The sequence below is a fragment of the Geospiza fortis genome, unplaced genomic scaffold, assembly GCF_000277835.1.
Source record: "Geospiza fortis unplaced genomic scaffold, GeoFor_1.0 scaffold206, whole genome shotgun sequence".
NCBI classification, from domain to species: Eukaryota; Metazoa; Chordata; class Aves; order Passeriformes; family Thraupidae; genus Geospiza; species Geospiza fortis.
In genome coordinates, this window is record NW_005054311.1 from 4,135,756 (window position 1) to 4,147,613 (window position 11,858).

General features: G+C 39.1%; 1 protein-coding gene across 1 annotated transcript in view; it reads right to left on the reverse strand.

The window, feature by feature from the left end:
- LPCAT1 (lysophosphatidylcholine acyltransferase 1) overlaps positions 1–11,125 on the reverse strand; it is a 53,442-nt gene extending 42,317 nt beyond the window's left edge. Inside the window, exons 1-2 of the mRNA XM_005419326.2 lie at positions 10,987–11,125; positions 9,294–9,508 (exon numbers count right to left, since the gene is read on the reverse strand). Of these exons, the coding sequence (XP_005419383.1) occupies positions 9,294–9,508; positions 10,987–11,120 (349 nt within the window). The 5' untranslated portion in view covers positions 11,121–11,125. The remainder of the gene's footprint in view (positions 1–9,293; positions 9,509–10,986) is intronic.
- Positions 11,126–11,858: the final 733 nt, after the last annotated feature.

The following is an 11,858-nucleotide window of genomic DNA, read 5'->3' on the forward strand; positions in this document are numbered from 1 at the left end:
CAGGAATCTCCCTGCTACCTAAGTGTTTGTAAAAGACATCCTAACAGTCAAACTGTCTCTGTCTTTAGACCTTTTGTCTTCTATGACAGCTCAGCTCCACTAAAGGTACAGCACCCAGGATATATTATATACACGGATGTTATTTTTTGTGAAGAATCAGTGTCAACAGAAAAGGCATGCTCATTTTCTCAGCTGTCACTTATTTGCCTGTTCCTCATACCAGATGAATTAGATCTCAGACATCCTCTTTCAGGCTCAGTGGGAAACCTCTTGTATGTAGCCAGACAAAATCAAGATGAGCAAAAAATCAGAAATCAATCCACAAGATACCCTCCATGCATGTCTGTCACAAGGACACCAAAGAATACTTAAAAAATAATAAGAAGCCCATACAGCTCTTTTGCAGTGTCCAAAAGCACTACAAGAGAAGCACCTTCAAATATAGTGCTTCATGCCTTTATTTAAGCAGGTTGTCTTCCAAAACCTTTTAATAATTTTTTTTATCACGTAATCTTGCTTGAAGGTTCAAGAGTCACTAAAACATCAGCTATTCTACTTGCCTCAAATACAGTTTTCATTTTTCCAGCCACTGTGATAAGAGCTCACTGACACTGTATAATCTGCTTTTTGTCAGGGATGGACTTGCTACATTAACGGATCAGCCAGTGCTTAAAGTGTGAAGAAAAAAACAGTGTAAGGAATTACAGCCCTGTACTCAGCAAAAGCTGCTGGTTATGGTGTTATCCCACTGGAAGTTTAGCCACTAACTCACCAAAATCCTTCAATTCTGAAGGTTCTGAGAAACTAATCTGTCAAACCTTACAGGAAGATCCCAAACATTCAGCCAGCCTCTGAAATATTACTCTTATCCCACAAGTTGCCACAGCTCAGGAGACAGTGTATCAGAAAAGTCACCTTACTCTTGTACTTTTTCCTACATGCCTGCTCTTAGACAATATCTACAGAACAATGCTTGTCAGGGGAGCAAAGATCATCTCTGGCCAGCTGGGGTTACTGTCAAGGTGAGGTAAAAACAAACAAAAAAGCCCCAAAACAAACCACAAAAAGACTAACGCACAAATAATGGGGGGGGAAACCCCACAAACACAGAACTAGCAATAAAAATAACAAGGGAAACCATACTTGGTATCATAATTGTTTTCTTCTTAGTGATCCCACTCCCGAGTTTGCCGCACTGCTGCAATTTACTGCTCCATAGCAAAAACATTATAAAGTAAAGGAAAGCAAAAGATCCAACATCCCCAGCCTTCACTTGGAAGTTTCTTTTACATTAGGCCCAAATGACAGAATTTAGGTTACTTCAGGCCAAGGAATGAATAAGATAATTCCAGAACTCCCAGGCTCTTTTCTGAGGACATGCTGCAAGCAGGGTCTTATTTATCACGCATGAAATTAAGCAGGCAGACAGATTTTTCTTTGGGCACTGTGACAGAAAACATCAGACTACACTGATGTCATCAGTGTCTGAGAACTGTACAGGCAAGATGGGTAAACTTGGGAGCTTTACTGTTACAACCTCCCCAAATGCAAGCTACTGTAATGCTACTAAGCTCCAGAGGAACACCAGGTGAGCTGTCTTACAAATGACCAGCACCACAAACAGGAACACACCCCTATGCAAAGAAAAACTACTCTGGTATGCTGAAAGACAGAGGCAACGGAAAGCTTTCTATGGATTTGTCCTGCCTGTTGAATTAGCCTATTAGGGTAGTTCCATTAAGCCTCACTTCCTTAGGCATTGGACTAAAAAGGCTGACGGAATCCTTGTTTTAATATTAAACAGAAACTGAAGATCCTGTGAGACATCAGCTACCAGTGGCCCTTAGTGGTTAAGTCCAACACTTTAAGTGAACTTGAAACTCTCAGTCATCAGTAAAAAGCTGAAAATACACACCAAGGGAAGGCTAACTTTTACTTTTCTTAACCACTTCTGAAAACAGAGCATAAGGTTACACAGACTTTTACTTTCACCACATATTTTCATGTTCAGTAAACACACAAATCTGAAAATTCAAAGGCTGTACCAAGTCCTCCTGTGCAAGAAAGTCAGGAGCAGGGCCAAAAGTCTGTAAAGAGAAGCTGAAAAACATACCAAATAGGTAAGCAAGATGAGACTGTGGTCAGAAGTTAAGTTGAAACACAGGGAAACAGTACCTAGGGTAGTGTGTGATAAAAGGAATAGGCAGGACTAAGGCGAAGTCAGGCCAGAAGTGAAAGCATAAAATGCTTCAGACAGCTGGCATGCTGAGCAACTAAAGGAAACAAGTAGAACTCTGCAACATGTTCAATAAACAGAACATAATCATATCCTTCTCTGCTCAGCTATTTAACAGTCCAAGACTGGCTGTAACCAGATAGTGAAGACCACACCTCAAGTGTTCAGAGATTCTGAAAAATGTGCTTGCCCAGCTCCTCTCACTCCATTAAAACCACCCTTGAATTATCAAATCTAGTGGGCAATGACAGAGAATCCATCAATTCACAAAATTGATCTTGTGAGTGTCATTATTCCAGCTTTTTCTTTAGCAGTGTCAGTCCCATTTCATTTAGTCCCTCTCATTCCCAATTTCAAATCATACAAGGAGTCCTGAGGACAGCTGACATGCTGTATTCTACCGTCTTAGACAGGAATTTAATATGCAATTTAAATAGTGCTGCTAAATCATTAAAACCTCTGTCTCTCAGGGCAGCCAGAATGCCACAGACATTCTAACCAACTGAAAGTTGCCTGAAACAGCCTTTTTAAAAAGAGCCTGCAAAAACTCAGTATTGCTTTAATTAATAGCAGGGTGGCAGCTCCAACTGATTTCAGAACCGTAACTCCCATGCAATCAATTTCAGCACCAGCACAATGCATAAGCAAAACCCATCTTTCTTCCTCATAGGCTGAACACATACAGCTGGCGTCTTTAAACTTCTTAGGACAACAGCAGTGAAAAAATTATTTCCCGTTTCTCTTTGCAGGCAGGTATGTGTGAGGGAACCTTGTTTCAATTCAAGACACAAAGTGCCGTATAACACACAACAGCAGAAAGTATTGTAGCAAACCACTTATACCGGCAACATCACCCCTGGCTCCACAAGGCACCAGAGAACACAAAAAGTTATGGAACAGACACGGGGCACTACATACGGTTCTTCTAACATGTATCCATACACACATTTTTGAGTGGGCAGTTACATTTGCACCACTGTAGAATCAGCAACAAACAAAGTGACAGCTGTAAAAGCAGAGAATGCTGAAGTTGAGGCTTTTACTTCATCTCTCTCCTAAACAACACAAAACCCCACTACTACATTCCCCTGACACTCCAGGAGAATCCTTCAGAGGCAGCACAACTGGCTCTGCTTGCTTTTAACATTGGAGGTAAGCTGTACAAGCAGCCTTGTACAGCAGGATATCCACTTTACAGTATTTACTCCACAGCTTTTTTCTAGTATGGAAAAAATACAGTTATTTTTCTACCAGCAGTCACCATGTTGTGTATTCTGTATTTAGGGGTACAAAATCCATGAAGGATAAAGGTTGAAAAGCTCTATCTTGGGCTTAGTTTTCAAGAGTTGCCTTACTCAAATGTACACACTCACAAAGTTCCGAACTCACAACTTTTCTAGTGAAGTAACATCTAATACGAAAACTGCTCTTTTCTGTAGAGAAAAGAAGAAAAGAAACCTGTAAGAGGCTCAAAAGTATTCTGAAAGTTATAGGGGAAGAAAACCATTAAGGTTTTCTTACAATTACTTCCTGTGCATATAGACACAGAGACCTCAAAAATGGAAAAACTCAAGAAGCATACACACCAAATACACAAAGGTGTATCAATGCACAAATTTAATTCAACCAAAATTAGGAACTTTTGCACTTGGAATTACATTGTTCTTACCAAAGAAGTGTTATGATAGTCATGATACTCTAAAAGAGATTTGTAAAGCTGGTGGTAGTATCTTACTTTCTATACAGACTTATAAATAATATATATACTTATTTGACTCAAGTCTGAATCAACCACTGAAGATAAATGTATGTGAAGAAAACTTCTTCAAGTTTGACTAAATGCTTAGCAGATGGACCACCTGACTGCAGGCATGCCAAGTATTCATGGCATTAATGAATGGGAGGCAGCATTAATGGGAAAGTTCTTCTCCCTGCTTCCAAAGAGAAAGGCAGGAAACAATGCAGCCTATAGGACAAGGAAAGATCAGCAGTGGGAAGTAAATAACTGGTGTCCTCTTTAGCTTTAACAGAAGAAAGTTGTGGTATTTGGGTTGGTCTTTCAAAACGTGACACACCTCCTTTAAGGACTTCTTGAGGGACAAAGACTTCTTTTTTATCTCAGAGATACCTGCAACACCTGTATGAGGACATGATTTTATGTTTTAGCTTTCTGCTGACAATCTAAAAAGTATTTAAGGCAAGCAGCAGTATTGGTTTGAAGGTTTCCTATATACTGCAGTTTGTAACTTCAATAAATGATACTAACTAGCAATGGTGGTTTAAAAGCATTCCAGTAGCAGTTTAAATGAGAAGTAATTTTTACAGAATTTTCCAGGACTGCAAGCCAAATGATAAACACATACCTATAACACACAGGTGACAATGCAAATATTTTAAATCTCTCAGAGAGCTTCTGTGAGACTGAAACCTTGCAGGACCATCTGGGTGCCCACAGTCTGAAGGAAATACTGAATTTTGAAACAGAGTGTTTTAAAGGAGAAGATGAAATGGATAAGCTTGGCAACAACCTCAAGATGCTGCTCAGAAATGGGGAGCTCAAGTGTGTACTCAAGGCAGGCTACAATGCCAACACAGCATAGGATGCTGGCATTCATCCTGGTGATCTCAGTGTTCAAGCCCCTGATTTACAGTGTACAAAAGAGAAGAAATCTGTAATGCCTTCACCTTAGAACAGATTTTTCCATAAGGAGTTTAAGGACTGCTTTAGTAAATCTCATAAGTGTTTAAATGTGAGATTCTCACAAAAGTACTGTGGGGTTACTACAGTTCTCTTCCTTGTGTTGTATGGAAGGAGTGGGGAGGCACTTCGGATGCAGGACTAAAGGATTAGGTTGCACAACAGAGCTGGTAGGTAATTTGGCACCTTTTAAGTTTTGAGATGAAAACATAGCCAGCTACCCAAGCATAAATGCTTTGCCCTGAATTACTTTTATTCTCACCTTTTAGTCATGATGCTTGAGAAAGGCCCATAACGCACTTTCAAAAAATGAGCTTGAACGAAATTTCACGAGTTTACTAGGTGTGGAAAAAACCATCTACAACAGAACTGATAGTTTTATAGCACTATATGATTCTCCCTTTCTCTGTAGCTGTGCTGTGTTCTGCCAAACACAATTACCTTCTTCCCCTTTATAAACCTAAGGTAACATATCATCCTGTACATTTCACAGGTACCAACTCCCTCTCTTACAGAGAGTGGTGTTAGAGATATTGAGAAGTTGCCTAAAGTTTAAATTAACTTTTCACTTATATTTAGTTTCTAAAAGTTCAGGCCACTGAAAATGCTCAAATCATAAAAGTGGTCTGAAGTCCCCATCAATTCATATTTACTGATAAATTCCTTGTCCTTCTTACTGAATCATTTCTGCAGCAGGACCAATCTTTGCAGCAAAGAAAAACTACTTTTATCCAGGTTGCTTCAACAGCCAAAAATAAGACAGTGAAGTGTAACTATCCAAAATTTACACACAAACCTTGTCCTGACTTGAAGTGGGATTCAGTAGACAAAACAGAGACGTTTAAGGATCTGTACTGATAAATTGATCTGACTTCTTCAGACCATTTAAGGTATAACAGAATCCTTCATGTCATTTTCCCACTGTAAGACTGAAGCGGTCCAGCAAAGTTCACATCTCCAGCCTACCAAAACTCTGGCAAGTCATTGCATAGAAACATTCATCTTCCTTCAGCATCATGACATATTCCATCTGTTTGGCATTCTCTACTTTCCAGATACTGTTTTTTTTTTAATGATCATTGAAATACTGTTTACATTTGGGCAAGCAGTTCCTCCCCAGAGTTTGTTAACCTTGTGTGTGTGCCAAATGGATAATTTTCTTCACTACTGACCACTGACTGAAGAGTTCATAACTCTTCTCCCAGAACCAAAGAGCATTTTTAAATCTGGTTTTCTTTGTTTTCCTTAAAAGGATGAAGATATCTGTAGAGTCACAAGACATAAGTCTGCTTCTGAAATTGGACTTTGCAAACCAGGAGAGCTGCCTTCAAGTTAGACAGCAATAAAACCCTCATACACAAATACAGTTGTGGAGTACTTCCAATCCCATAAAGAACAGGCTTTTAATCATCTGGACTTTCAAGTGGATCAGAAGCTTAATATTCCATGACTGACTAACTAAGGGTACAATAATATAGGCAGCTGCTCCAGAAACCTATTAAAATGCTTGCAGAACCAATCTTAGTAACCATTTAGCAATCAGATCATTTTGTGCCTGCTAAAGCACCTGATCCCTCTGGTATACAGTGTACAATGTCTTAATAAACACTGTCATTACATCAAAAAGCCATTTATTTATATCATACTTGAATATACAGGATGAGGATGTACTCTTCACCTAAAGTCCCCATCCTTGGAAATTCTTTAAATTTCTTCTGCCACTTCCTTTTTAACATATTTAAGTCTGGTCAGATACCTAAATGAACGTACTTTATTCAAAGCTTCCCAGAAGATTCAGAATAACCATTCTCAAGACTCAAGAGACAACAAGTTTAGGAACATTAGTGACTGGCTCCAAAACCTTACTGAAGATGGTATACCAAGCCTGCAGGACTTACAAAACTGACGAACACATAACATGATTCTGACCTCTCTGGGATAAATTCTGGATGAATATCTAGAGTGTTGACAATTCACCAGGCAATCCAACAAAAACATGAGCACACTATCACATGAGCACAAGAGAAATATTAGTGGTCCAATAACATGAAATGTATTTTTTTATGTGTGTGCATGTAGAGAGGTGTAAATAACATTGGGATTAAAATACTAATCAAAGGAGAGGATAGTCAGCACTATCTGCTTCACAGAAAACTTCTCTCAAAGCAGTAAGAGATTTTGAAAAAATCACAGTTTTACCGGAATTAATTTTTAAGCCAAACTAATCAATACAGTGATTACTACCTCTCTCTTAAGGTCCATTTACCTAAAGATCCCAAACTACTGTAATTAATGTTGCTCATACAAAAGTCCACCCCTAAAAACAAAAATGGTTTTTGAACTCTCAATCCCAGTTATGACTTTTGGTATGCCTCACTTCTGTCGCATTTTTGTGAATGTTTCACAAGTGACCATATAACTTTTGTGGCTGCACAGCATAAAGCAAATGCAGCTATACAAGACAAAACATTCATTTATATGACTGCACTGAACATTCCAGTAATATTCCATCAAATCACTACACGTTCTCTTTTTCTGTAACTGGTTGTACTCACATATGAATTAAATGAAGTGAGTAATTTTTAAAATTTATTGTAGGAAGTCTAGACTTTCAACGGAATCCTGTAAAATTACCTCAAAATTAAATTAGATATTTAGAAAATAATTCGATCTTCTTAATACACATTATTTGTGCTACATTCAGGGGAACTACAATCTCCATATCCCTAGAGATTCTCCTGGCTCCCACTGACTCTACTATGTGGGATACTTCAGTAGCCATTATAGCACTGTCAAATGCCATTCTGCCATTTCATCCCATTGCAGCAGCACAACATGGACTGGAGTTACCCCATTTAATTTGGGTCCTCCAGACAGACCACCTTGACATCAAAGGGAGCTCCACACAGACTACTTTTATTTTGCTGAGCCAGCAATTATTAAACAGTCAACTGAGTCACCTGAGAAAGAAGATAAATCAGCCCCTGCTTCTACGTCTGGACTGCTCCTAAAGCCCAAGTTGGCCTGGATACACCTGTGCTGTACAAGACTGCCAACATACTGTCTCACAACAGTATCTTCTTTCAGTACTGAACAAGGGAGTTCAATTTCTTGTTGTTTTCACACAGTGTTGTTTGCATACACTTGTTTTCAGAAACACGTGCCTGCCTGCCTGCACCCTCTTCCTTTTGGTTCAAAGCATCTATTCATTTTTACATAGATTTTTCACTGCCACAAATTTCTAAACGCCACTAGTAAGATATTCAACAAGATTAAGATGCAACTACCGATCTGGCCTGAATTTTACCTCATACAGGCAGACCCTTATATGACAAGATTCCTTAAATGAAACTTCCATAGCTAACCACTCATCCTTTGTGGCCATGTCTCAGCTTCTGGTTTTGAATGTGACCTTAAAAACAGATTGTCTAATTAAATTTTAGAAGGATGTCAGCACCAACAGCCTGATTCCACTTAGTTGCAAAGGAGCTCAAAACTTTTGTTTAGACTTTTACATTTAAGAGTCCTACCCGTGGCCAAAGTAAAATCTTTTGTCACTTTTATATTACCCATCAAAATCTACATAATGAGACACAGGGATATTCTTTGAACTTTGCCAGTCACTAGACACAACATGGTGGGCTTCTCCAAAATGCTTCCACACAGACTTTGGGTAGAAGTCTACAAGCCCAAAAGCTTACACAATTTTTTGCCTGTCACAACTACACCAAAAATCACAGGTGTCCCTCAAATATTTGTGAGAACATATATGAATAATTCCAAAGATAGTATTCAAGCACTACTGACTCAGGCATCTGCTTTTGTCATGACTAAACCCAAGTGCACACCAATCTGCTCTTATGCTCATCTCTCACACTCTGCCTGAAACAAATTTATTGATGTGTGAAGGATTAGCAGCACTCCCTCAAGGCAGGGTAGTGTTCAGAGCAGACCACATTCCTAAAACACATTTCTGGGAGGGCACCCCAACTTGCACCAAGCCTCTGTAGACTTTCTGTCTAGCATCAGTCTTTGCTTCCATAGCCCCATCCTAATTTGCTTTTCCATCTGGCAGGTCTTAAAATGTTACAAGTTCACTGCAAATTAAACCACGAGTTCTGCAGGATTGCTTTGACTTCATACAAGGATTCAACTTCTGAGAAAGTGGAAAAAGAAAATTCCCCTCCCCACCAATTTTTTTAACTGACATTCAGAGTTGACCAGTTTAAAAAAAAAATTCTCACCATACATTATGGCAAAATTTCCTTTCTCTTTCAATCCTTCTCATACACACCCAGTGAACTTCCTAAGCAATCTTTTTTAAATTGTTCTTGAAAAATGAAGTATCTACCAACTTACTTCCCCAAACAGGAATATCTTTGCTTTCTGCCTTCATCACAATGGAGGCGAAGGTCATGGTTACTGGAATGGCATCAAAGTAGGAAGAGTGGGGAGCCACCGTTAATATCGCTGCTTCTGCTGGCAATGCCCGTCTGCCTTTTACATTTATCCAGTGGAATCCACCAGCAAGCCACATCATTCTCATTATTGCCTTCAGCAAAATATCCACTATCCTGTAAAGAGTTGGGAAAACAGTTATGTTGCCACAGGAACACCTTAAAATAATAAAATGAAAAATTACGTGCATGAAAGTTCAGATAGGATATAATGCTTAAAACAGAGCTGGAGCACTGCACATACTTTGTTCTTCTCTTTCTCAGCTGATTTTAAACCACTTTTTAGGTAAGATGCTGTTCAGCTTCACTTATACCTGAACAGTAATTCATTCTAGTCTCCAAGACTGTCATTTAGTTCATCATTAATTTTAATTCAGACTATGACTGTTAAGTTTCTTCTACACAAGGCCTAATAAGGTTTTCTAGTAACACCTAAAAAGCTCTAATAAATTCAGCCCTGAAACATGCTATTAGGATATTGCCAGAATGCACTTACCCTGATTCTTGGTTTCACATTTACTCAAGCAAAACGGGATGAATATAGGGCAGAAAGTCCCAAATACAGGAAGGCCTACAGGATACATATGAGAGCTCTGGAAATATTTTACTTTCTTCCCTTTCCCCATCTTCTCCTAAAGATTTTTGTTTCTTGTGGATTTTTTTTTTTTGAGTGGAAAAGGTTTTTTTGTGGAGTTTTGTCTTTTTAAACTGACAGTCATGAAAAGAGAAACTTTGAATCAAGAGAGCACAAAAATTGAACGCCACAAATTGTAACACTTACACGGATAGGAGGCTGGAGAGCAGGGTAACACTGAAAATTGGAACAAATAAGGAAGGGAGAATCTAAAAAGATTCAAAATAACTGTATGCAAGACTGAAGGAAGCCAATTATTCCATTAGTTATTGTATTGATATCACTCCAAATGAAATGTAAAGTGGTTCTCAACCTCCTTCCCTCCTGTGATGCAAAACACAATGAGCTTCCTTCATGCTAGTGCCAGCTCCCAATTTTAAAGTTGTCTATAGAAGAGGTGATACACTCCTCCTTTCCTGCTCCTCAAATAGCAGTTTTCATGGATGGGAGGACACTGTCTTACATTCTACCTTAATTAGCATTGCAATATCAAAGCAACCACAGACTTTCAATAAGCACCAAAGTATGGGCAAGCCCTCGGGGAATCAACACAAGTTTTGTCAGTTCATCACAGAGTAGAAGACGGTGGGGTGAAGCAGTTTAAAACAACAATTCAGAATATGAAATCTGGGCACATTCCATAGAGTCAATCTTCATAACCAGAAGTTGACATTACAGGAATAAATGCAATGGAAGATGCCACAACAAAGCTTCACACTACCTCCTCATAAAGATAAGAAGCCAGAGATTACCAGTGTAATTCTTGGACCACCTGGCAAATCAAAGAGTTGAGGCATTTCTAATTTCCCAGCTGAGGAAAGTGTTTAATAATTTTTATATTTTAATTTTGAAGAGAAGAGTAGACCTCTGAGACAGGTAAAAGGTATTTCCCATCTCCTCTATTCTGAACTGCTGAACTTTATAATGATCCTCTCAGTATTTCACCACACCAGTGACTCACTTTCGCCACCAGGAGAGGGGCTTTTCAAGCTCTTGCTCGTCAGATCCCATTGAAGCAATGAATGCAAAAGGCCAGGCCAGCAACATCATAAAAGCAGCAAAAAAGAGTCGGATAGGAAACAGAGTCAACGTCATGAAGGCAATCTGCAAAATAAAAATAATAATAAAAAACCATTATTCCAACACAATTTCAGACTGAAAAAGTCAGTGATTCCCATAAACTGATACCATTTCTTAACTTAAAAATATCTAATGGTAGAAACAGCAGAATACCACTCAATTCCAGATATGTCAGATAAGGTTAAAAAAAGCACACTTTTCAATATCACAATAGCTGGGCAAGGATGAGTAACAATGCATAAGGGGCTGTCTCATGTTGTGCTTAATCTGATGCATCTCCAGGCTGTTATGGAAAGATTAATCCATATTCTTCTCTTCCCCAACGCAGATCTAGTCATCATGCAGCTCACTCTCCACTTCCTCTCACTTCCCAAAACAGCTCAACAACCAACACACTCTGTAGGTGCACAAATCTGTAAATCAAGGGTAGGTGCAGGGAACACACAGCGGGAGATACCACTCCAAGATATCACTTTCAAGCCCTAAGCTACCAGCCCACTGCAGTTGGATTTTACAGTGCTGGTTCAGACTGGCACCATCATCCCATAACAACCACAATCTCACTCTCCAGAACAGGATTCCAGTCCCTATGGAGACTCTGCCTTAGTTTGTAGAACTGACAGAAAAAGGAATTTCTTTTTCTTAGATAGGCTTGTTTCCCAGATGACCCAGTAAAAACTTCACACACTACAACAGTCAGATGAGCACCAAAGTTACACCAACTCACACAACTGCATCCACAGACAAGACCAC